The sequence below is a fragment of the Eucyclogobius newberryi genome, unplaced genomic scaffold (genome assembly GCF_026437365.1).
Source record: "Eucyclogobius newberryi isolate DKJ021-1_F unplaced genomic scaffold, fEucNew1.0.hap1 SCAF_6, whole genome shotgun sequence".
NCBI lineage: Eukaryota > Metazoa > Chordata > Actinopteri > Gobiiformes > Gobiidae > Eucyclogobius > Eucyclogobius newberryi.
In genome coordinates, this window is record NW_027316278.1 from 1883423 (window position 1) to 1909407 (window position 25985).

The 25985-nt window shown below is 56.4% G+C and overlaps 1 protein-coding gene across 1 annotated transcript in view; it reads right to left on the reverse strand.

Moving 5' to 3' along the window:
• Positions 1 to 25985, reverse strand: part of slc2a8 (solute carrier family 2 member 8) — a 33218-nt gene that overhangs the window by 3833 nt on the left and 3400 nt on the right. Inside the window, exons 2-7 of the mRNA XM_072433566.1 lie at positions 23977 to 24139; positions 22049 to 22255; positions 18757 to 18856; positions 3588 to 3799; positions 2456 to 2605; positions 1856 to 1964 (exon numbers count right to left, since the gene is read on the reverse strand). Of these exons, the coding sequence (XP_072289667.1) occupies positions 1856 to 1964; positions 2456 to 2605; positions 3588 to 3799; positions 18757 to 18856; positions 22049 to 22255; positions 23977 to 24139 (941 nt within the window). The remainder of the gene's footprint in view (positions 1 to 1855; positions 1965 to 2455; positions 2606 to 3587; positions 3800 to 18756; positions 18857 to 22048; positions 22256 to 23976; positions 24140 to 25985) is intronic.

Genomic DNA, 25985 nt, shown 5'->3' on the forward strand with positions numbered 1-25985 from the left:
GCTTTAATACACAAGAGCACCTGCAGGGAGCAGCAGAGAGCTGTAATACACAAGAACACCTGCAGGGAGCAGCAGAGAGCTTTAATACACAAGACCACCTGCAGGGAGCAGCAGAGAGCTGTAATACACAAGAACACCTGCAGGGAGCAGCAGAGAGCTTTAATACACAAGAACACCTGCAGGGAGCAGCAGAGAGCTGTAATACACAAGAACACCTGCAGGGAGCAGCAGAGAGCTTTAATACACAAGAACACCTGCAGGGAGCAGCAGAGAGCTTTAATACACAAGAGCACCTGCAGGGGGCAGCAGAGAGCTTTAATACACAAGAACACCTGCAGGGAGCAGCAGAGAGCTTTAATACACAAGAACACCTGCAGGGGGCATCAGAGAGCTTTAATACACAAGAGCACCTGCAGGGTGCAGCAGAGAGCTGTAATACACAAGAACACCTGCAGGGAGCAGCAGAGAGCTTTAATACACAAGACCACCTGCAGGGAGCAGCAGAGAGCTGTAATACACAAGAACACCTGCAGGGAGCAGCAGAGAGCTGTAATACACAAGAACACCTGCAGGGAGCAGCAGAGAGCTTTAATACACAAGACCACCTGCAGGGAGCAGCAGAGAGCTGTAATACACAAGAACACCTGCAGGGAGCAGCAGAGAGCTTTAATACACAAGAGCAGCTGCAGGGAGCAGCAGAGAGCTTTAATACACAAGAGCAGCTGCAGGGAGCAGCAGAGAGCTGTAATACACAAGAACACCTGCAGGGAGCAGCAGAGAGCTTTAATACACAAGAACACCTGCAGGGAGCAGCAGAGAGCTTTAATACACAAGAGCAGCTGCAGGGAGCAGCAGAGAGCTGTAATACACAAGACCACCTGCAGGGAGCAGCAGAGAGCTGTAATACACAAGACCACCTGCAGGGGGCAGCAGAGAGCTGTAATACACAAGAACACCTGCAGGGAGCAGCAGAGAGCTGTAATACACAAGAACACCTGCAGGGGGCAGCAGAGAGCTGTAATACACAAGAACACCTGCAGGGAGCAGCAGAGAGCTGTAATACACAAGAACACCTGCAGGGGGCAGCAGAGAGCTGTAATACACAAGAGCACCTGCAGGGGGCAGCAGAGAGCTGTAATACACAAGAGCACCTGCAGGGGGCAGCAGAGAGCTGTAATACACAAGAGCACCTGCAGGGGGCAGCAGAGAGCTGTAATACACAAGAGCACCTGCAGGGAGCAGCAGAGAGCTGTAATACACAAGAACACCTGCAGGGGGCAGCAGAGAGCTGTAATACACAAGAACACCTGCAGGGAGCAGCAGAGAGCTGTAATACACAAGAACACCTGCAGGGAGCAGCAGAGAGCTGTAATACACAAGAACACCTGCAGGGAGCAGCAGAGAGCTGTAATACACAAGAACACCTGCAGGGAGCAGCAGAGAGCTGTAATACACAAGAACACCTGCAGGGGGCAGCAGAGAGCTGTAATACACAAGAGCACCTGCAGGGGGCAGCAGAGAGCTGTAATACACAAGAACACCTGCAGGGGGCAGCAGAGAGCTGTAATACACAAGAGCACCTGCAGGGAGCAGCAGAGAGCTGTAATACACAAGAACACCTGCAGGGGGCAGCAGAGAGCTGTAATACACAAGAACACCTGCAGGGAGCAGCAGAGAGCTGTAATACACAAGAACACCTGCAGGGAGCAGCAGAGAGCTGTAATACACAAGAACACCTGCAGGGAGCAGCAGAGAGCTGTAATACACAAGAACACCTGCAGGGGGCAGCAGAGAGCTGTAATACACAAGAACACCTGCAGGGGGCAGAGCCGGGTCATGTGACCTTGAGTCAGACCTGAGATCATGAGCAGAAGTCTTCTCCCGGCTCGATCCATGACGACTGCAGCCAACGCCGTGAAGACCACCTGAGTCACTCCCACCAAGACTGACCCCAAGTCTCCATTCTGAAAGATATGAACATGTGAAGAGGAGGAGGAGGAGCAGAGGAGGAGGAGGAGGAGGAGAGGAGGAGGAGCAGAGGAGGAGCAGAGGAGGAGAAGAGCAGAGGAGCAGAGGAGGAGAAGAGCAGAGGAGGAGAGGAGCAGAGGAGGAGGAGAGAAGGAGCAGAGGAGCAGAGGAGGAGGAGCGGAGGAGGAGGAGCAGAGGAGGAGCAGAGGAGGAGAAGAGCAGAGGAGCAGAGGAGGAGAAGAGCAGAGGAGGAGAGGAGCAGAGGAGGAGGAGCGGAAGAGGAGCAGAAGAGGAGCAGAGGAGGAGCAGAGGAGAGGCAGATGAGGAGGAGGGGCAGAGGAGGAGGAGGAGCAGAGGAGGAGAGGAGCAGAGGAGGAGGAGGTGAGGAGCAGAGATGAGGAAGAGGAGAGGAGGTGGAGCGGAGAGGAGGAGCAGAGGAGAGGCAGATGAGGAGGAGTAGCAGGAGGAGAGGAGGAGCAGTTGGTACTTGGAAATGGGCCTGTTCAAAGATGCTCTGGGCGTAGAACATGATGGCGTTGATCCCCGTCATTTGTTGGAAAATCATGAGGAAAACTCCGATGAGCAGCGGCTTGAACACTCCAGGATCCTGAAGGTCTGAGAGGCGGAGCTGTGAGCCCTGAAGAAGAGGAGAGGGTGAGGGGCGGGCCCTAACTGTGAGCCCTGAAGAAGAGGAGAGGGTGAGGGGCGGGCCCTAACTGTGAGCCCTGAAGAAGAGGAGAGGGTGAGGGGCGGGGCCTAACTGTGAGCCCTGAAGAAGAGGAGAGGGTGAGGGGCGGGGCCTAACTGTGAGCCCTGAAGAAGAGGAGAGGGTGAGGGGCGGGGCCTAACTGTGAGCCCTGAAGAAGAGGAGAGGGTGAGGGGCGGGGCCTAACTGTGAGCCCTGAAGAAGAGGAGAGGGTGAGGGGCGGGGCCTAACTGTGAGCCCTGAAGAAGAGGAGAGGGTGAGGGGCGGGGCCTAACTGTGAGCCCTGAAGAAGAGGAGAGGGTGAGGGGCGGGGCCTAACTGTGAGCCCTGAAGAAGAAGGGAGGGTGAGGGGCGTGGCTAAAGCTAGTGTATGTGAGGGGCGTGGCTAAAGCTAGCGAGTGTGTGAGGGGCGTGGCTAAAGCTAGTGTGTGTGAGGGGCGTGGCTAAAGCTAGTGTGTGTGAGAGGCGTGGCTAAAGCTAGTGTGTGTGAGGGGCGTGGCTAAAGCTAGTGTGTGTGAGGGGCGTGGCTAAAGCTAGTGTGTGTGAGAGGCGTGGCTAAAGCTAGTGTGTGTGAGGGGCGTGGCTAAAGCTAGTGTGTGTGAGGGGCGTGGCTAAAGCTAGTGTGTGTGAGGGGCGTGGCTAAAGCTAGTGTGTGTGAGGGGCGTGGCTAAAGCTAGTGTGTGTGAGAGGCGTGGCTAAAGCTAGTGTGTGTGAGGGGCGTGGCTAAAGCTAGTGTGTGTGAGGGGCGTGGCTAAAGCTAGTGTGTGTGAGGGGCGTGGCTAAAGCTAGTGTGTGTGAGGGGCGTGGCTAAAGCTAGTGTGTGTGAGGGGCGTGGCTAAAGCTAGTGTGTGTGAGGGGCGTGGCGTTTGAACCTCTCTTTATGTCGTGTTTTGGTTCCTGGACGTTCTCTCACCTGTTCTTGGGCGCTCTCCTCGATGCGGGCGCACTCCCACTGCACAGGAGCCTCGGGGCCCCTCAGGAACCTCAGGGCCTCCTCCGCTTCCCTCCTTTGGCCCCGAGACAGAAGGAAACGCGGCGTCTCGGGCATAAAACACATGCAGACCAGCATCATCGCCGGGGGAACGGAGCTGAAGACCGCCAACCAACGCCACTCCAGAACCAGACCTGGAACCAGAACCACCAGAACATGAGGAACCAGACCTGGAACCAGAACCACCAGAACATGAGGAACCAGACCTGGAACCAGAACCACCAGAACATGAGGAACCAGAACCACCAGAACATGAGGAACCAGACCTGGAACCAGAACCACCAGAACATGAGGAACCAGACCTGGAACCAGAACCACCAGAACATGAGGAACCAGAACCACCAGAACATGAGGAACCAGACCTGGAACCAGAACCACCAGAACATGAGGAACCAGAACCACCAGAACATGAGGAACCAGACCTGGAACCAGAACCACCAGAACATGAGGAACCAGAACCACCTGAACATGAGGAACCAGACCTGGAACCAGAACCACCAGAACATGAGGAACCAGAACCAGACCTGGAACCAGAACCACCAGAACATGAGGAACCAGAACCACCAGAACATGAGGAACCAGAACCAGACCTGGAACCAGAACCACCAGAACATGAGGAACCAGAACCAGACCTGGAACCAGAACCACCAGAACATGAGGAACCAGAACCAGACCTGGAACCAGAACCACCAGAACATGAGGAACCAGAATCACCAGAACATGAGGAACCAGAACCAGACCTGGAACCAGAACCACCAGAAAATGAGGAACCAGAACCACCAGAACATGAGGAACCAGACCTGGAACCAGAACCACCAGAACATGAGGAACCAGAACCACCAGAACATGAGGAACCAGAACCAGACCTGGAACCAGAACCACCAGAACATGAGGAACCAGAACCAGACCTGGAACCAGAACCACCAGAACATGAGGAACCAGAACCACCAGAACATGAGGAACCAGAACCACCAGAACATGAGGAACCAGACCTGGAACCAGAACCACCAGAACATGAGGAACCAGAACCACCAGAACATGAGGAACCAGACCTGGAACCAGAACCACCAGAACATGAGGAACCAGAACCAGACCTGGAACCAGAACCACCAGAACATGAGGAACCAGAACCAAACCTGGAACCAGAACCACCAGAACATGAGGAACCAGAATCACCAGAACATGAGGAACCAGAACCAGACCTGGAACCAGAACCACCAGAAAATGAGGAACCAGAACCACCAGAACATGAGGAACCAGACCTGGAACCAGAACCACCAGAACATGAGGAACCAGAACCACCAGAACATGAGGAACCAGAACCAGACCTGGAACCAGAACCACCAGAACATGAGGAACCAGAACCAGACCTGGAACCAGAACCACCAGAACATGAGGAACCAGAATCACCAGAACATGAGGAACCAGAACCACCAGAATATGAGGAACCAAAACCAGACCTGGAACCAGAACCACCAGAACATGAGGAACCAGAACCACCAGAACATGAGGAACCAGAACCAGACCTGGAACCAGAATCACCAGAACATGAGGAACCAGAACCACCAGAACATGAGGAACCAGAACCAGACCTGGAACCAGAACCACCAGAACATGAGGAACCAGAACCAGACCTGGAACCAGAACCACCAGAACATGAGGAACCAGAATCACCAGAACATGAGGAACCAGAACCAGACCTGGAACCAGAACCACCAGAACATGAGGAACCAGAACCAGACCTGGAACCAGAACCACCAGAACATGAGGAACCAGAACCACCAGAACATGAGGAACCAGAACCAGACCTGGAACCAGAACCACCAGAACATGAGGAACCAGAACCAGACCTGGAACCAGAACCACCAGAACATGAGGAACCAGAACCAGACCTGGAACCAGAACCACCAGAACATGAGGAACCAGACCTGGAACCAGAACCACCAGAACATGAGGAACCAGACCTGGAACCAGAACCACCAGAACATGAGGAACCAGAACCACCAGAACATGAGGAACCAGACCTGGAACCAGAACCACCAGAACATGAGGAACCAGACCTGGAACCAGAACCACCAGAACATGAGGAACCAGAACCACCAGAACATGAGGAACCAGACCTGGAACCAGAACCACCAGAACATGAGGAACCAGACCTGGAACCAGAACCACCAGAACATGAGGAACCAGAACCACCAGAACATGAGGAACCAGACCTGGAACCAGAACCACCAGAACATGAGGAACCAGAACCACCAGAACATGAGGAACCAGACCTGGAACCAGAACCACCAGAACATGAGGAACCAGAACCACCTGAACATGAGGAACCAGACCTGGAACCAGAACCACCAGAACATGAGGAACCAGAACCAGACCTGGAACCAGAACCACCAGAACATGAGGAACCAGAACCACCAGAACATGAGGAACCAGAACCAGACCTGGAACCAGAACCACCAGAACATGAGGAACCAGAACCAGACCTGGAACCAGAACCACCAGAACATGAGGAACCAGAACCAGACCTGGAACCAGAACCACCAGAACATGAGGAACCAGAATCACCAGAACATGAGGAACCAGAACCAGACCTGGAACCAGAACCACCAGAAAATGAGGAACCAGAACCACCAGAACATGAGGAACCAGACCTGGAACCAGAACCACCAGAACATGAGGAACCAGAACCACCAGAACATGAGGAACCAGAACCAGACCTGGAACCAGAACCACCAGAACATGAGGAACCAGAACCAGACCTGGAACCAGAACCACCAGAACATGAGGAACCAGAACCACCAGAACATGAGGAACCAGAACCACCAGAACATGAGGAACCAGACCTGGAACCAGAACCACCAGAACATGAGGAACCAGAACCACCAGAACATGAGGAACCAGACCTGGAACCAGAACCACCAGAACATGAGGAACCAGAACCAGACCTGGAACCAGAACCACCAGAACATGAGGAACCAGAACCAAACCTGGAACCAGAACCACCAGAACATGAGGAACCAGAATCACCAGAACATGAGGAACCAGAACCAGACCTGGAACCAGAACCACCAGAAAATGAGGAACCAGAACCACCAGAACATGAGGAACCAGACCTGGAACCAGAACCACCAGAACATGAGGAACCAGAACCACCAGAACATGAGGAACCAGAACCAGACCTGGAACCAGAACCACCAGAACATGAGGAACCAGAACCAGACCTGGAACCAGAACCACCAGAACATGAGGAACCAGAATCACCAGAACATGAGGAACCAGAACCACCAGAATATGAGGAACCAAAACCAGACCTGGAACCAGAACCACCAGAACATGAGGAACCAGAACCACCAGAACATGAGGAACCAGAACCAGACCTGGAACCAGAATCACCAGAACATGAGGAACCAGAACCACCAGAACATGAGGAACCAGAACCAGACCTGGAACCAGAACCACCAGAACATGAGGAACCAGAACCAGACCTGGAACCAGAACCACCAGAACATGAGGAACCAGAATCACCAGAACATGAGGAACCAGAACCAGACCTGGAACCAGAACCACCAGAACATGAGGAACCAGAACCAGACCTGGAACCAGAACCACCAGAACATGAGGAACCAGAACCACCAGAACATGAGGAACCAGAACCAGACCTGGAACCAGAACCACCAGAACATGAGGAACCAGAACCAGACCTGGAACCAGAACCACCAGAACATGAGGAACCAGAACCAGACCTGGAACCAGAACCACCAGAACATGAGGAACCAGAATCACCAGAACATGAGGAACCAGAACCAGACCTGGAACCAGAACCACCAGAAAATGAGGAACCAGAACCACCAGAACATGAGGAACCAGACCTGGAACCAGAACCACCAGAACATGAGGAACCAGAACCACCAGAACATGAGGAACCAGAACCAGACCTGGAACCAGAACCACCAGAACATGAGGAACCAGAACCAGACCTGGAACCAGAACCACCAGAACATGAGGAACCAGAATCACCAGAACATGAGGAACCAGAACCAGACCTGGAACCAGAACCACCAGAAAATGAGGAACCAGAACCACCAGAACATGAGGAACCAGACCTGGAACCAGAACCACCAGAACATGAGGAACCAGAACCACCAGAACATGAGGAACCAGAACCAGACCTGGAACCAGAACCACCAGAACATGAGGAACCAGAACCAGACCTGGAACCAGAACCACCAGAACATGAGGAACCAGAACCACCAGAACATGAGGAACCAGAACCACCAGAACTTGAGGAACCAGACCTGGAACCAGAACCACCAGAACATGAGGAACCAGAACCACCAGAACATGAGGAACCAGAACCACCAGAACATGAGGAACCAGACCTGGAACCAGAACCACCAGAACATGAGGAACCAGAACCAGACCTGGAACCAGAACCACCAGAACATGAGGAACCAGAACCAAACCTGGAACCAGAACCACCAGAACATGAGGAACCAGAATCACCAGAACATGAGGAACCAGAACCAGACCTGGAACCAGAACCACCAGAAAATGAGGAACCAGAACCACCAGAACATGAGGAACCAGACCTGGAACCAGAACCACCAGAACATGAGGAACCAGAACCACCAGAACATGAGGAACCAGAACCAGACCTGGAACCAGAACCACCAGAACATGAGGAACCAGAATCACCAGAACATGAGGAACCAGAACCACCAGAATATGAGGAACCAAAACCAGACCTGGAACCAGAACCACCAGAACATGAGGAACCAGAACCACCAGAACATGAGGAACCAGAACCAGACCTGGAACCAGAACCACCAGAACATGAGGAACCGGAACCACCAGAACATGAGGAACCAGAACCACCAGAACATGAGGAACCAGAACCAGACCTGGAACCAGAACCACCAGAACATGAGGAACCAGAACCACCAGAACATGAGGAACCAGAACCAGACCTGGAACCAGAACCACCAGAACATGAGGAACCAGAACCAGACCTGGAACCAGAACCACCAGAACATGAGGAACCGGAACCACCAGAACATGAGGAACCAGAACCACCAGAACATGAGGAAACAGAACCAGACCTGGAACCAGAACCACCAGAACATGAGGAACCAGAATCACCAGAACATGAGGAACCAGAACCACCAGAACATGAGGAACCAGAACCAGACCTGGAACCAGAACCACCAGAACATGAGGAACCAGACCTGGAACCAGAACCACCAGAACATGAGGAACCAGAACCACGATCCTGAACACAAACGGTTCATTTAGTACGATATGTGAGAGAAAATAATATGAATAAACTAAAGTAAAAAAGAACTTTATTAAATTAAAATAAAGCTCAAATCTAAAGTGCACAAACCTGACCTCACTGTGGAAATGTGTTCATTATAAACCACACGCTCATTAACACTCGTCCAGCAGAAGAAGCTGTGTTCAGTCCGTGTTCAGTCCGTGTTCAGTCCGTGTTCAGTCCGTGTTCAGTCCGTGTCCAGGCCGTGTCCAGGCCGTGTTCAGGCCGTGTTCAGGCCGTGTTCAGGCAGTGTTCAGGCAGTGTTCAGTCCGTGTCCAGGCCGTGTTCAGTCCGTGTTCAGTGTGTTCAGGCCGTGTTCAGTCCGTGTTCAGTCCGTGTTCAGTCCGTGTTCAGTCCGTGTCCAGGCCGTGTCCAGGCCGTGTTCAGGCCGTGTTCAGGCAGTGTTCAGGCAGTGTTCAGTCCGTGTCCAGGCCGTGTCCAGTCCGTGTTCAGTGTGTTCAGGCCGTGTTCAGTGTGTCCAGGCCGTGTTCAGTCCGTGTTCAGTCCGTGTCCAGTCCGTGTCCAGTCCAGTCCGTGCTCAGTCTGTGTTCAGGCCATGTTCAGTCCGTGTTCAGGCCGTGTCCAGGCCGTGTCCAGTCCGTGTCCAGGCCGTGTTCAGGCCGTGTCCAGGCAGTGTTCAGTCCGTGTTCAGTGTGTTCAGGCCGTGTTCAGTCCGTGTCCAGGCCGTGTCCAGTCCAGTCCGTGTTCAGGCCGTGTTCAGTCCGTGTTCAGGCCGTGTCCAGGCCGTGTTCAGTCCGTGTACAGGCCGTGTTCAGGCCGTGTTCAGGCAGTGTTCAGTCCGTGTCCAGGCCGTGTTCAGTCCGTGTTCAGTGTGTTCAGGCCGTGTTCAGTGTGTCCAGGCCGTGTTCAGTCCGTGTTCAGTCCGTGTTCAGTCCGTGTTCAGTCCGTGTCCAGGCCGTGTTCAGTCCGTGTCCAGTCCGTGTTCAGTCCGTGTTCAGGCCGTGTTCAGTCCGTGTCCAGGCCGTGTTCAGTCCGTGTCCAGTCCGTGTTCAGTGTGTTCAGGCAGTGTTCAGGCAGTGTTCAGGCAGTGTTCAGTCCGTGTCCAGTCCAGTCCGTGTTCAGGCCGTGTTCAGGCCGTGTTCAGTCCGTGTTCAGGCCGTGTTCAGTCCGTGTTCAGTCCGCGTTCAGGCCGTGTCCAGGCAGTGTTCAGTCCGTGTCCAGGCAGTGTTCAGTCCGTGTTCAGTCCGTGTTCAGGCCGTGTTCAGGCCGTGTTCAGGCCGTGTTCAGGCCGTGTTCAGTCTGTGTCCAGGCCGTGTTCAGTCCGTGGTTCAGTGTTTTCAGGCCGTGTTCAGTGTGTCCAGGCCGTGTTCAGGCCGTGTTCAGTCCGTGTCCAGGCCGTGTCCAGGCCGTGTTCAGGCCGTGTTCAGGCCGTGTTCAGGCCGTGTTCAGGCAGTGTTCAGGCAGTGTTCAGTGTGTTCAGGCCGTGTCCAGGCCGTGTTCAGTCCGTGTCCAGGCCGTGTTCAGGCCGTGTTCAGTGTGTTCAGGCCGTGTTCAGTGTGTTCAGGTCGTGTTCAGTGTGTTCAGGCCGTGTTCAGTGTGTTCAGGCTGTGTTCAGGCTGTGTTCAGGCCGTGTTCAGGCCGTGTTCAGTGTGTTCAGGCCGTGTTCAGTGTGTTCAGGCCGTGTTCAGGCCGTGTTCAGTGTGTTCAGGCCGTGTTCAGTGTGTTCAGGCCGTGTTCAGGCCGTGTTCAGGTCGTGTTCAGTGTGTTCAGGCCGTGTTCAGTGTGTTCAGGCCGTGTTCAGTGTGTTCAGGCCGTGTTCAGTGTGTTCAGTCCGTGTTCAGTGTGTTCAGGCCGTGTTCAGGCCGTGTCTAGGCCGTGTTCAGTGTGTTCAGGCCGTGTCCAGGCCGTGTTCAGTCCGTGTTCAGTCCGTGTTCAGTCCGTGTCCAGGCCGTGTTCAGTCCGTGTCCAGTCCGTGTTCAGTCCGTGTTCAGTCCGTGTTCAGGCCGTGTTCAGTCCGTGTCCAGGCCGTGTTCAGTCTGTGTCCAGTCCGTGTTCAGTGTGTTCAGGCCGTGTTCAGTGTGTCCAGGCCGTGTTCAGGCAGTGTTCAGGCAGTGTTCAGGCAGTGTTCAGTCCGTGTCCAGTCCAGTCCGTGTTCAGGCCGTGTTCAGGCCGTGTTCAGTCCGTGTTCAGGCCGTGTTCAGTCCGTGTTCAGTCCGCGTTCAGGCCGTGTCCAGGCAGTGTTCAGTCCGTGTCCAGGCAGTGTTCAGTCCGTGTTCAGTCCGTGTTCAGGCCGTGTTCAGGCCGTGTTCAGGCCGTGTTCAGGCCGTGTTCAGTCTGTGTCCAGGCCGTGTTCAGTCTGTGTTCAGGCTGTGTTCAGTCCGTGGTTCAGTGTTTTCAGGCCGTGTTCAGTGTGTCCAGGCCGTGTTCAGGCCGTGTTCAGTCCGTGTCCAGGCCGTGTCCAGGCCGTGTTCAGGCCGTGTTCAGGCCGTGTTCAGGCCGTGTTCAGGCAGTGTTCAGTGTGTTCAGTCCGTGTCCAGGCCGTGTTCAGTCCGTGTCCAGGCCGTGTTCAGTCCGTGTTCAGTCCGTGTTCAGTGTGTTCAGGCCGTGTTCAGTGTGTTCAGGCCGTGTTCAGTGTGTTCAGGTCGTGTTCAGTGTGTTCAGGCCGTGTTCAGTGTGTTCAGGCTGTGTTCAGGCTGTGTTCAGGCCGTGTTCAGGCCGTGTTCAGTGTGTTCAGGCCGTGTTCAGTGTGTTCAGGCCGTGTTCAGGCCGTGTTCAGTGTGTTCAGGCCGTGTTCAGTGTGTTCAGGCCGTGTGCAGGCCGTGTTCAGGCCGTGTTCAGGTCGTGTTCAGTGTGTTCAGGCCGTGTTCAGTGTGTTCAGTCCGTGTTCAGTGTGTTCAGGCCGTGTCCAGGCCGTGTCCAGGCCGTGTCCAGGCCGTGTCCAGGCCGTGTTCAGTCCGTGTTCAGTGTGTTCAGGCCGTGTCCAGGCCGTGTTCAGGCCGTGTCCAGGCCGTGTTCAGTCCGTGTTCAGTGTGTTCAGGCCGTGTTCAGGCCGTGTCCAGGCCGTGTCCAGGCCGTGTCCAGGCCGTGTTCAGTCCGTGTCCAGGCCGTGTTCAGTCCGTGTCCAGGCCGTGTTCAGTCCGTGTTCAGTGTGTCCAGGCCGTGTTCAGTCCGTGTTCAGGCAGTGTTCAGGCAGTGTTCAGTCCGTGTCCAGTCCAGTCCGTGTTCAGGCCGTGTTCAGGCCGTGTTCAGTCCGTGTTCAGGCCGTGTCCAGTCCAGTCCGTGTTCAGGCCGTGTCCAGTCCAGACCGTGTTCAGTCCGTGTTCAGGCCGTGTTCAGTCCGTGTTCAGTCCGCGTTCAGGCCGTGTCCAGGCAGTGTTCAGGCCGTGTTCAGGCCGTGTTCAGGCTGTGTTCAGTCTGTGTTCAGTCCGTGTTCAGTGTTTTCAGGCCGTGTTCAGTGTGTCCAGGCCGTGTTCAGGCCGTGTTCAGGCAGTGTTCAGGCCGTGTTCAGGCAGTGTTCAGGCCGTGTCCAGGCCGTGTCCAGGCCGTGTCCAGTCCGTGTTCAGGCCATGTTCAGGCCGTGTTCAGGCCGTGTTCAGGCAGTGTTCAGGCAGTGTTCAGCCCGTGTCCAGGCCGTGTCCAGTCCGTGTTCAGGCCGTGTTCAGGCAGTGTTCAGGCCGTGTTCAGTGTGTTCAGGCCGTGTTCAGTGTGTTCAGGACATGTTCAGTGTGTTCAGGATGTGTTCAGTGTGTTCAGGCCGTGTTCAGGCCGTGTTCAGTGTGTTCAGGCCGTGTTCAGTGTGTTCAGGCCGTGTTCAGGCCGTGTTTAGTGTGTTCAGGCCGTGTTCAGGCCGTGTTCAGGCCGTGTTCAGTGTGTTCAGGCCGTGTTCAGTGTGTTCAGGCCGTGTTCAGTGTGTTCAGGCCGTGTCCAGGCCGTGTTCAGGCCGTGTCCAGGCCGTGTTCAGGCCGTGTCCAGGCCGTGTCCAGGCCGTGTTCAGGCCGTGTCTAGGCCGTGTTCAGGCCGTGTTCAGGCCGTGTCCAGGCCGTGTCCAGGCCGTGTTCAGGCCGTGTTCAGGCCGTGTCCAGGCCGTGTTCAGTCCGTGTTCAGTGTGTTCAGGCCGTGTCCAGGCCGTGTCCAGGCCGTGTCCAGGCCGTGTTCAGGCCGTGTCCAGGCCGTGTTCAGGCCGTGTCCAGGCCGTGTTCAGGCCGTGTCTAGGCCGTGTTCAGGCCGTGTCTAGGCCGTGTCCAGGCCGTGTTCAGGCCGTGTTCAGGCCGTGTCCAGGCCGTGTTCAGGCCGTGTTCAGGCCGTGTTCAGGCCGTGTTCAGGCCGTGTCCAGGCCGTGTTCAGGCCGTGTCTAGGCCGTGTCCAGGCCGTGTTCAGGCCGTGTTCAGGCCGTGTCCAGGCCGTGTTCAGGCCGTGTTCAGGCCGATTTCAGGCCGTGTCCAGGCCGTGTTCAGGCCGTGTTCAGGCCGTGTCTAGGCCGTGTTCAGTGTGTTCAGGCCGTGTTCAGGCCGTGTTCAGGCCGTGTTCAGGCCGTGTTCAGGCCGTGTTCAGGCCGTGTTCAGGCCGTGTTCAGTGTGTTCAGGCCGTGTCCAGGCCGTGTTCAGGCCGTGTCCAGGCCGTGTCCAGGCCGTGTCCAGGCCGTGTTCAGGCCGTGTCCAGGCCGTGTCCAGGCCGTGTTCAGGCCGTGTCCAGGCCGTGTCCAGGCCGTGTCCAGGCCGTGTTCAGGCCGTGTTCAGGCCGTGTTCAGTCCGTGTTCAGTGTGTTCAGGCCGTGTCCAGGCCGTGTCCAGGCCGTGTTCAGGCCGTGTCCAGGCCGTGTTCAGGCCGTGTCCAGGCCGTGTTCAGGCCGTGTCTAGGCCGTGTTCAGGCCGTGTCTAGGCCGTGTTCAGGCCGTGTCTAGGCCGTGTTCAGGCCGTGTCTAGGCCGTGTTCAGGCCGTGTTCAGGCCGTGTTCAGGCCGTGTCCAGGCCGTGTTCAGGCCGTGTTCAGGCCGTGTCCAGGCCGTGTTCAGGCCGTGTTCAGGCCGTGTCCAGGCCGTGTTCAGGCCGTGTCCAGGCCGTGTCCAGGCCGTGTTCAGGCCGTGTCTAGGCCGTGTTCAGGCCGTGTTCAGGCCGTGTTCAGGCCGTGTCTAGGCCGTGTTCAGGCCGTGTTCAGGCCGTGTTCAGGCCGATTTCAGGCCGTGTCCAGGCCGTGTTCAGGCCGTGTTCAGGCCGTGTCTAGGCCGTGTCCAGGCCGTGTTCAGGCCGTGTTCAGGCCGTGTTCAGGCCGTGTTCAGGCCGTGTCCAGGCCGTGTCCAGGCCGTGTTCAGGCCGTGTTCAGGCCGTGTTCAGGCAGTGTTCAGTCCGTGTTCAGTCCGTGTTCAGTGTGTTCAGGCCGTGTTCAGTCCGTGTCTAGGCCGTGTTCAGTGTGTTCAGGCCGTGTTCAGGCCGTGTTCAGGCCGTGTTTAGTGTGTTCAGGCCGTGTTCAGGCCGTGTTCAGGCCGTGTTCAGGCCGTGTTCAGTGTGTTCAGGCCGTGTTCAGTGTGTTCAGGCCGTGTTCAGTGTGTTCAGGCCGTGTCCAGGCCGTGTTCAGGCCGTGTCCAGGCCGTGTTCAGGCCGTGTCCAGGCCGTGTTCAGGCCGTGTCTAGGCTGTGTTCAGGCCGTGTTCAGGCCGTGTCCAGGCCGTGTCCAGGCCGTGTTCAGGCCGTGTTCAGGCCGTGTTCAGTGTGTTCAGGCCGTGTCCAGGCCGTGTCCAGGCCGTGTTCAGGCCGTGTTCAGGCCGTGTCCAGGCCGTGTTCAGGCCGTGTCTAGGCCGTGTTCAGGCCGTGTCTAGGCCGTGTTCAGGCCGTGTCTAGGCCGTGTTCAGGCCGTGTCTAGGCCGTGTTCAGGCCGTGTTCAGGCCGTGTTCAGGCCGTGTCCAGGCCGTGTTCAGGCCGTGTTCAGGCCGTGTCCAGGCCGTGTTCAGGCCGTGTTCAGGCCGTGTCCAGGCCGTGTTCAGGCCGTGTCTAGGCCGTGTTCAGGCCGTGTCCAGGCCGTGTTCAGGCCGTGTCTAGGCCGTGTTCAGGCCGTGTTCAGGCCGTGTTCAGGCCGTGTTCAGGCCGATTTCAGGCCGATTTCAGGCCGTGTTCAGGCCGTGTTCAGGCCGTGTCTAGGCCGTGTTCAGTGTGTTCAGGCCGTGTCCAGGCCGTGTCCAGGCCGTGTTCAGGCCGTGTTCAGGCCGTGTTCAGGCCGTGTTCAGTGTGTTCAGGCCGTGTTCAGGCCGTGTTCAGGCCGTGTTCAGTGTGTTCAGGCCGTGTCCAGGCCGTGTTCAGGCCGTGTCCAGGCCGTGTTCAGGCCGTGTCCAGGCCGTGTTCAGGCCGTGTCTAGGCTGTGTTCAGGCCGTGTTCAGGCCGTGTCCAGGCCGTGTTCAGGCCGTGTTCAGGCCGTGTTCAGGCCGTGTTCAGTCCGTGTTCAGTGTGTTCAGGCCGTGTCCAGGCCGTGTTCAGGCCGTGTTCAGGCCGTGTTCAGGCCGTGTCTAGGCCGTGTTCAGGCCGTGTTCAGGCCGTGTTCAGTCCGTGTTCAGTGTGTTCAGGCCGTGTCCAGGCCGTGTTCAGGCCGTGTTCAGGCCGTGTCCAGGCCGTGTTCAGGCCGTGTTCAGGCCGTGTCCAGGCCGTGTTCAGGCCGTGTCTAGGCCGTGTTCAGGCCGTGTTCAGGCCGTGTTCAGGCCGTGTCTAGGCCGTGTTCAGGCCGTGTTCAGGCCGTGTTCAGGCCGTGTTCAGGCCGATTTCAGGCCGTGTCCAGGCCGTGTTCAGGCCGTGTTCAGGCCGTGTCTAGGCCGTGTCCAGGCCGTGTTCAGGCCGTGTTCAGGCCGTGTTCAGGCCGTGTTCAGGCCGTGTTCAGGCCGTGTCCAGGCCGTGTTCAGGCCGTGTTCAGGCCGTGTTCAGGCCGTGTCCAGGCAGTGTTCAGTCCGTGTTCAGTGTGTTCAGGCCGTGTTCAGTCCGTGTCTAGGCCGTGTTCAGTGTGTTCAGGCCGTGTTCAGGCCGTGTTTAGTGTGTTCAGGCCGTGTTCAGGCCGTGTTCAGGCCGTGTTCAGGCCGTGTTCAGGCCGTGTTCAGGCCGTGTTCAGTGTGTTCAGGCCGTGTTCAGTGTGTTCAGGCCGTGTCCAGGCCGTGTTCAGGCCGTGTCCAGGCCGTGTTCAGGCCGTGTCCAGGCCGTGTTCAGGCCGTGTCCAGGCCGTGTTCAGGCCGTGTCTAGGCTGTGTTCAGGCCGTGTTCAGGCCGTGTCCAGGCCGTGTCCAGGCCGTGTTCAGGCCGTGTTCAGGCCGTGTTCAGTGTGTTCAGGCCGTGTCCAGGCCGTGTCCAGGCCGTGTTCAGGCCGTGTTCAGGCCGTGTCCAGGCCGTGTTCAGGCCGTGTCTAGGCCGTGTTCAGGCCGTGTCTAGGCCGTGTTCAGGCCGTGTCTAGGCCGTGTTCAGGCCGTGTTCAGGCCGTGTTCAGGCCGTGTCCAGGCCGTGTTCAGGCCGTGTTCAGGCCGTGTCCAGGCCGTGTTCAGGCCGTGTTCAGGCCGTGTCCAGGCCGTGTTCAGGCCGTGTCTAGGCCGTGTTCAGGCCGTGTCCAGGCCGTGTTCAGGCCGTGTCTAGGCCGTGTTCAGGCCGTGTTCAGGCCGTGTTCAGGCCGTGTTCAGGCCGATTTCAGGCCGTGTCCAGGCCGTGTTCAGGCCGTGTTCAGGCCGTGTCTAGGCCGTGTTCAGTGTGTTCAGGCCGTGTCCAGGCCGTGTCCAGGCCGTGTTCAGGCCGTGTTCAGGCCGTGTTCAGGCCGTGTTCAGTGTGTTCAGGCCGTGTCCAGGCCGTGTTCAGGCCGTGTCCAGGCCGTGTTCAGGCCGTGTCCAGGCCGTGTTCAGGCCGTGTCTAGGCTGTGTTCAGGCCGTGTTCAGGCCGTGTCCAGGCCGTGTTCAGGCCGTGTTCAGGCCGTGTTCAGGCCGTGTTCAGTCCGTGTTCAGTCCGTGTCCAGGCCGTGTCCAGGCCGTGTTCAGGCCGTGTTCAGGCCGTGTTCAGGCCGTGTCCAGGCCGTGTCTAGGCCGTGTTCAGGCCGTGTTCAGGCCGTGTTCAGTCCGTGTTCAGTGTGTTCAGGCCGTGTCCAGGCCGTGTCCAGGCCGTGTCCAGGCCGTGTTCAGGCCGTGTTCAGGCCGTGTCCAGGCCGTGTCTAGGCCGTGTCCAGGCCGTGTTCAGGCCGTGTCTAGGCCGTGTCTAGGCCGTGTTCAGGCCGTGTTCAGGCCGTGTTCAGGCCGTGTCCAGGCCGTGTTCAGGCCGTGTTCAGGCCGTGTTCAGGCCGTGTTCAGGCCGTGTCCAGGCCGTGTTCAGGCCGTGTTCAGGCCGTGTTCAGGCCGTGTCTAGGCCGTGTTCAGTGTGTTCAGGCCGTGTCCAGGCCGTGTCCAGGCCGTGTTCAGGCCGTGTTCAGGCCGTGTTCAGGCCGTGTTCAGGCCGTGTTCAGTGTGTTCAGGCCGTGTCCAGGCCGTGTTCAGGCCGTGTCCAGGCCGTGTTCAGGCCGTGTCCAGGCCGTGTTCAGGCCGTGTCTAGGCTGTGTTCAGGCCGTGTTCAGGCCGTGTCCAGGCCGTGTTCAGGCCGTGTTCAGGCCGTGTTCAGGCCGTGTTCAGGCCGTGTTCAGGCCGTGTCCAGGCCGTGTCTAGGCCGTGTTCAGGCCGTGTTCAGGCCGTGTTCAGTCCGTGTTCAGTGTGTTCAGGCCGTGTCCAGGCCGTGTCCAGGCCGTGTCCAGGCCGTGTTCAGGCCGTGTTCAGGCCGTGTCCAGGCCGTGTCTAGGCCGTGTCCAGGCCGTGTTCAGGCCGTGTTCAGGCCGTGTCCAGGCCGTGTTCAGGCCGTGTCCAGGCCGTGTCTAGGCCGTGTCTAGGCCGTGTCTAGGCCGTGTTCAGGCCGTGTTCAGGCCGTGTTCAGGCCGTGTCCAGGCCGTGTTCAGGCCGTGTTCAGGCCGTGTTCAGGCCGTGTTCAGGCCGTGTCCAGGCCGTGTTCAGGCCGTGTTCAGGCCGTGTTCAGGCCGTGTTCAGGCCGTGTTCAGGCACAAACTGAGGCTTGGAGTCTAAAAATACTGCAGCAGATTTTATGCTTCGTTTTCTGTATTTTCTACGAAACACGAGACGTTCAGATTATGAACCTGAACGAACAGAAGTAAAAGTGTCACATACAAGAAATAAACTAAATAAACTAAATAAACTAAATAAACTAAATAAACTAAATAAACTAAATAAACTAAATAAACTAAATAACAGATATTTCTGCTTCATGTTCACGTTTTGTGCGACACTGAACATTCGTTTCACATGAGCCTGAACACACGCGCTGCACAGACACATGAGCCTGCGTTTGCTCCGGTCAAAGGTCATCTCGGCATCACCAGGAGGTCAAAGGTCATCTCGGCATCACCAGGAGGTCAAAGGTCATCTCTGCATCACCAGGGTCAGGTCGGTCTCTAAAGTCCAGCTTCATAAAACTGACCACAAAGAAACACTGAGATTTCACCTGAAATCTGCCTCTGGTTCGGTCAGAATCCTCAGGTAAACTGTCAGAGGTCAGGGGTCAGAGGTCAGGGGTCAGGGGTCAGAGGTCAGGTGTCTGTGATCGCTACAGTGAAGCCCTTGTTCAGATCCACAGACGTGATCGTGTCGAGAGAAGACGACAAACATCTGGAGTCGAGTTTGGGAGAAATCTCACACAGACTTAGACCGTGTGTGAGACGCTTTAGAAACCCCGAGGAGCCCAAACTCCAGGATGTTTGTGAAGCAGAACAGCTGTAGAACAGGGTTAAAGCTGCACTGCGGAACATTAGAACATTAGAACAGGTTGAGTCTGACCTGCCAGGTAAACTCCCATGATGCCGAGCACCACCATGAGCTGGACGCAGGAGCCCAGGAGCCCTCGCACTCGCTCATGAGCCGTCTCCGAGATGTACAGCTGAAACACACCAGAGCGTTCACTGTGTGTGTAGCATGTGCATGTAAGATAAGATAAGATAAGATCATCCTTTATTGTCCCACATGGGGAAATGTTATTGTTGCAACGCAGGTAGATCCAGAAGAACAGATCACTTATAGGAAGTCTGAAAAACACTTTCAGTAGAAGATCTACTATAAATAAATAAAAACTCCCATAGACAAATAAATAAATAAATACATAAATACCATTGCATGTGATCACGACAGCACATAGATTGCACATGAATTCCAACAGTAATTGCACATATGACAGAATTGCACATGGTTAGGTCAGTATTGCACATGGTTAGCTCAGTATTGCACATGCTTAGGTCAGTATTGTGAGTGTTCAGGACCAACAGTGTTTGTTATAAAGTCTGACAGCAGCAGGAAGGAAAGACCTACGGAACCTTTACCTCCCACAGAGGGTGGATCAGTCTCTCACTGAAGCTGCTCTCCAGAGCGGACAGAGTGTCCTGCAGGGGACAGAGTGTCCTGCAGGGGACAGAGTGTCCTGCAGGGGACAGAGTGTCCTGCAGGGGGTGAGACTCATGGTCCAGCATGGATGTGAATCTAGCCAGGACCCTCCTGTCCCCCACCTCCTGCCCCGAGTCCAGAGGACAGCCCAGGACGGAGCTGGACTTCTTGATGACTCTGTCCAGCTTCTTCCTCTCCCTCTCTGTGATGCTGCTGCTCCAGCAGGCCACACCTACAGGAGCTGATGCACCACAGAGGAGGAGAAGGTCTTCAGGAGTGGCCTTGTCAGGAGCGGCCCTGTCAGGAGCGGCCCTGTCAGGAGTGGCCCTGTCACTCCAAAAGACCTGAGTCTTCTCAGGAGGTAGAGCCGACTCTGGCTCTTCCTGTACAGTCTGTGTTATGAGTCCAGTTTGTGGTTCAGATGAACACCAGGTCCTTGTATGAGTCACTCTCTCAATGTCCCGTCCCTGGATGTTCACTGGTGAGGGGGCAGTGGGGTGGCGTCTGCGGAAAACCACCACCATCTCCTTGGTCTTCCTCGCGTTGATGAGGAGGTGGTTCCGCTGACACCAGTCCACAAAGTCCTGCGCCAGTCCTCTGTCCTCCGCGTCATCGTCCTCCGTGATGAGTCCGATGATGATGAGAGTCGTCAGAGAACTTCTGCAGGACACAGCTGTCCGTGTCATGTCTGAAGTCTGCAGTGTAAAGGGTGAAGAGAGGGCGCGAGGACAGTGCCCTGGGGCCCCCACACTGCAGGTCCCCATACTGCAGGTCCCCACACTGCAGGTCCCCACACTGCAGGTCCCCACACTGCAGGTCCCCACACTGCAGGTCCCCACACTGCAGGTCCCCACACTGCAGGTCCGAGTGTCAGACACACAGTTCCGGGCTCTCACAAACTGGGGTCGGTCTGTGAGGTCGTCCAGGATCCACTCTGCCAGGTCATACTCCACACCAGCCGTCTCCAGCTTGTCCCTCAGGAGCCGTCTCCAGCTTGTCCCTCAGGAGCTGATGGTGTTGAAGGCGCTGGAAAGATCGAAGAACAGAATCCTCACAGAGCTGCCAGGCTTTTCCAGGTGAGAGAGAGAGCGGTGCAGCAGGAGATGACGGCGTCCTCCACTCCGATGCCAGACCGATATGCAAACTGCAGCGGGTCCATGGCTGAGCTCACGGTGGAGCGGAGGTGGTCCAGGACCAGCTCCAGTGTCTTCATCAGGACGTGAGAGACACCGGCCTGAAGCTGTTGAAGTCTTTGGGGCGCTGTGTCTTAGGCACAGGTACCAGACAGGAGGTCTTCAGACCTGTGGTACCAGACAGGAGGTCTTCAGACCTGTGGTACCAGACAGGAGGTCTTCAGACCTGTGGTACCAGACAGGAAGTCTTCAGACCTGTGGTACCAGACAGGAGGTCTTCAGACCTGTGGTACCAGCCTCAGCTTCAGGCTCATGTTGAAGACATGCTCCATAACTCCACACAGTTCATCTGCAGGACTTAAGGAGCCTGGGGCTGATGCCTCAGGTCCTGCTCCTTCCTCACTTTAATCCTCTTCAGCTCACTCCTCACCTGTGCTGCTGTGACAGTCAGTGGTTGGCAGGGGGACTGTGTGCTGGGGGGATGGGTGAGTACAGGCGAAGTGGGGAGCTGATGGTCCGGGGCGGAGAAATGAAGAGGAACAGATGCAGGGCATTGTCCAGCTGTGGAAGAGGGAGCGTGCAGCTGTGCGCATGTAGTGTGTGCGTGTAGTGTGTGTGTGTAGCGTGTGCGTGTAGCGTGTGTGTGTAGCATGTGCATGTAGCGTGTATCATGTGTGTGTATCGTGTGTGTAGCGTGTAGCATGTGCATGTAGCATGTGCATGTAGCGTGTGCATGTAGTGTGTGTGTGTAGTGTGTGCATGTAGCATGTGCATGTAGCGTGTGCATGTAGTGTGTGTGTGTAGTGTGTGCGTGTAGCGTGTGTGTGTAGCGTGTGCGTGTATCGTGTGTGTTTTGTGTAGCATGTGCATGTAGCGTGTGCATGTAGTGTGTGTGTGTAGTGTGTGCGTGTAGCGTGTGTGTGTAGTGTGTGCGTGTAGCGTGTGTGTGTAGCGTGTGCGTGTATCGTGTGTGTGTAGCGTGTGCGTGTATCGTGTGTGTTTTGTGTAGCATGTGCATGTAGCGTGTGCATGTAGTGTGTGTGTGTAGTGTGTGCGTGTAGCGTGTGTGTGTAGTGTGTGCGTGTAGCGTGTGTGTGTAGCGTGTGCGTGTATCGTGTGTGTTTTGTGTAGCATGTGCATGTAGCGTGTGCATGTAGTGTGTGTGTGTAGTGTGTGCGTGTAGCGTGTGTGTGTAGTGTGTGCGTGTAGCGTGTGTGTGTAGTGTGTGCGTGTAGCGTGTGTGTGTAGCGTGTGCGTGTAGCGTGTGTGTGTAGCGTGTGCGTGTAGCGTGTGTGTGTAGCGTGTGCGTGTAGCGTATGTGTGTAGCGTGTGCGTGTAGCGTGTGTGTGTAGTGTGTGCGTGTAGCGTGTGTGTGTAGTGTGTGCGTGTAGCGTGTGTGTGTAGTGTGTGCGTGTAGCGTATGTGTGTAGTGTGTGCGTGTAGCGTGTGTGTGTAGTGTGTGCGTGTAGCGTGTGTGTGTAGTGTGTGCGTGTAGCGTGTGTGTGTAGTGTGTGCGTGTAGCGTATGTGTGTAGTGTGTGCGTGTAGTGTGTGAGGACGCACGGGCACGGCGAGCGACGTGACTCCGCTGGCGAGGCCGGTCAGCACTCGCCCGGCGTAAAGCATCCACACGTTCTGAGCGGCCACGATGACGGTGAAGCCACAAACGAACGGCACCGACGACATCATCAGAGACAGTTTCCTCCCAAACCTCTGAACCATCCAACCACCGAGCAGGCCTCCAGCCGCCGCCCCCAGGGTCACCACCGACTGAGGGGAGAGAGTGAGACAGAGGGGGAGAGAGAGACAGAGGGGGAGAGTGAGACAGAGGGTGAGAGTGAGACAGAGGGGGAGAGAGAGACAGAGGGGGAGAGTGAGACAGAGGGGGAGAGAGAGACAGAGGGGGAGAGTGAGACAGAGGGTGAGAGTGAGACAGAGGGGGAGAGAGAGACAGAGGGGGAGAGTGAGACAGAGGGTGAGAGAGAGACAGAGGGGGAGAGAGAGACAGAGGGGGAGAGTGAGACAGAGGGTGAGAGTGAGACAGAGGGGGAGAGAGAGACAGAGGGGGAGAGTGAGACAGAGGGGGAGAGAGAGACAGAGGGGGAGAGAGAGACAGAGGGTGAGAGTGAGACAGAGGGGGAGAGAGAGACAGAGGGGGAGAGTGAGACAGAGGGTGAGAGTGAGACAGAGGGGGAGAGAGAGACAGAGGGGGAGAGTGAGACAGAGGGTGAGAGAGAGACAGAGGGGGAGAGAGAGACAGAGGGGGAGAGTGAGACAGAGGGGGAGAGAGAGACAGAGGGTGAGAGAGAGACAGAGGGTGAGAGTGAGACAGAGGGTGAGAGTGAGACAGAGGGGGAGAGAGAGACAGAGGGTGAGAGTGAGACAGAGAGACAGAGAGTGAGACAGAGGGTGAGAGAGAGAGAGAGACAGAGGGTGAGACAGAGTGAGACAGAGTGAGACAGAGGGTGAGAGAGAGACAGAGGGGTGAGAGTGAGACAGAGGGTGAGAGTGAGACAGAGGGGGAGAGAGAGACAGAGGGGGAGAGAGAGACAGAGGGTGAGAGTGAGACAGAGAGACAGAGAGTGAGACAGAGGGTGAGAGAGAGAGAGAGACAGAGGGTGAGACAGAGTGAGACAGAGGGTGAGAGAGAGTGAGACAGAGAGACAGAGCGTGAGACAGAGGGTGAGAGAGGGTGAGACAGAGGGTGAGAGTGAGACAGAGAGTGAGACAGAGGGTGAGACAGAGGGTGAGACAGAGAGTGAGACAGAGGGTGAGACAGAGAGACAGAGAGTGAGACAGAGTGAGACCGAGAGACAGAGACAGAGGGTGAGACAGAGGGTGAGAGAGTGATACAGAGGGCGAGAGAGGGTGAGACAGAGGTTGAGACACAGAGTGAGACAGAGGGTGAGACAGAGGGTGAGACACAGAGTGAGACAGAGGGTGAGACACAGAGTGAGACAGAGGGTGAGACAAAGGGTGAGACAGAGTGAGACAGAGGGCGAGAGTGAGACAGAGGGTGAGACAGAGTGAGATTATTGTGTGGCTCTGGCCTGACATCAGTCGTGTGGGAGTGAGACATAAAAGTATTTGGTTTATACAAAAGTAACGATCATAAAAAACACATTAAAGTTTTTGACTTTGTGACTTTAATCTTAGTTTTATCTGAGCCAAAGAAATAAACTTAGTTTAAACATTAAATGACTTTCAACAACGTGACTTAAATGTGTGTGTGTGTGTGTGTGTGTGTGTGTCTGTGTGTGTGTGTGTGTGTGTGTCTCATGTGTGTGTGTGTGTGTGTGTGTCTCATGTGTGTGTGTGTGTGTGTGTGTATGTGTGTGTGTGTCTCATGTGTGTGTGTGTCTCATGTGTGTGTGAGTGTGTGTGTCTCATGTGTGTGTGTGTATGTGTGTGTGTGTCTCATGTGTGTGTGAGTGTGTGTGTCTCATGTGTGTGTGTGTGAGTGTGTGTGTCTCATGTGTGTGTTTGCTCACCCCAAACCATGAGGCCTGCTGTGCGTCCAGCCGGAGTTTGGGGTCAGTGCTGGACATCAGGTCTGGGATGGCGGGAGAACTGTAGCCCAACACGAAGCCAAAACTCAGGGGCCCCAGGACGGCAGCGAAGGAGGCGAGGAAGAGACGAGTGTTCTGGACTTTACTGTGAGAGGAGAGACAACTGTGAGGCCCCAGAGAGACAACTGTGAGGCCCCAGAGAGACAACTGTGAGGCCCCAGAGAGACAACTGTGAGGCCCCAGAGAGACAACTGTGAGGCCCCAGAGAGACAACTATGAGGCCCCAGAGAGACAACTGTGAGGCCCCAGAGAGACAACTGTGAGGCCCCAGAGAGACAACTGTGAGGCCCCAGAGAGACAACTATGAGGCCCCAGAGAGACAACTGTGAGGCCCCAGAGAGACAACTGTGAGGCCCCAGAGAGACAACTGTGAGACCCCCAGAGAGACAACTGTGAGGCCCCAGAGAGACAACTGTGAGGCCCCAGAGAGACAACTGTGAGGCCCCAGAGAGACAACTGTGAGGCCCCAGAGAGACAACTGTGAGGCCCCAGAGAGACAACTGTGAGGCCCCAGAGAGACAACTGTGAGACCCCCAGAGAGACAACTGTGAGGCCCCAGAGAGACAACTGTGAGGCCCCAGAGAGACAACTGTGAGGCCCCAGAGAGACAACTGTGAGGCCCCAGAGAGACAACTGTGAGGCCCCAGAGAGACAACTGTGAGGCCCCAGAGAGACAACTGTGAGACCCCCAGAGAGACAACTGTGAGGCCCCAGAGAGACAACTGTGAGGCCCCAGAGAGACAACTGTGAGGCCCCAGAGAGACAACTGTGAGGCCCCAGAGAGACAACTGTGAGGCCCCAGAGAGACAACTGTGAGGCCCCAGAGAGACAACTGTGAGGCCCCCAGAGAGACAACTATGAGGCCCCAGAGAGACAACTATGAGGCCCCAGAGAGACAACTGTGAGGCCCCAGAGAGACAACTGTGAGGCCCCAGAGAGACAACTGTGAGGCCCCAGAGAGACAACTGTGAGGCCCCAGAGAGACAACTGTGAGGCCCCAGAGAGACAACTGTGAGGCCCCAGAGAGACAACTGTGAGGCCCCAGAGAGACAACTGTGAGGCCCCAGAGAGACAACTGTGAGGCCCCCAGAGAGACAACTGTGAGGCCCCCAGAGAGACAACTGTGAGGCCCCAGAGAGACAACTGTGAGGCCCCAGAGAGACAACTGTGAGGCCCCAGAGAGACAACTGTGAGGCCCCAGAGAGACAACTATGAGGCCCCAGAGAGACAACTATGAGGCCCCAGAGAGACAACTGTGAGGCCCCAGAGAGACAACTGTGAGGCCCCAGAGAGACAACTGTGAGGCCCCAGAGAGACAACTGTGAGGCCCCAGAGAGACAACTGTGAGGCCCCAGAGAGACAACTGTGAGGCCCCAGAGAGACAACTGTGAGGCCCCAGAGAGACAACTGTGAGGCCCCAGAGAGACAACTGTGAGGCCCCAGAGAGACAACTGTGAGGCCCCAGAGAGACAACTGTGAGGCCCCAGAGAGACAACTGTGAGGCCCCAGAGAGACAACTGTGAGACCCCCAGAGAGACAACTGTGAGGCCCCAGAGAGACAACTGTGAGGCCCCAGAGAGACAACTGTGAGGCCCCAGAGAGACAACTGTGAGGCCCCAGAGAGACAACTGTGAGACCCCCAGAGAGACAACTGTGAGGCCCCAGAGAGACAACTGTGAGGCCCCAGAGAGACAACTATGAGGCCCCAGAGAGACAACTATGAGGCCCCAGAGAGACAACTGTGAGGCCCCAGAGAGACAACTGTGAGACCCCCAGAGAGACAACTGTGAGGCCCCAGAGAGACAACTGTGAGGCCCCAGAGAGACAACTGTGAGGCCCCAGAGAGACAACTATGAGGCCCCAGAGAGACAACTGTGAGGCCCCAGAGAGACAACTGTGAGGCCCCAGAGAGACAACTGTGAGGCCCCAGA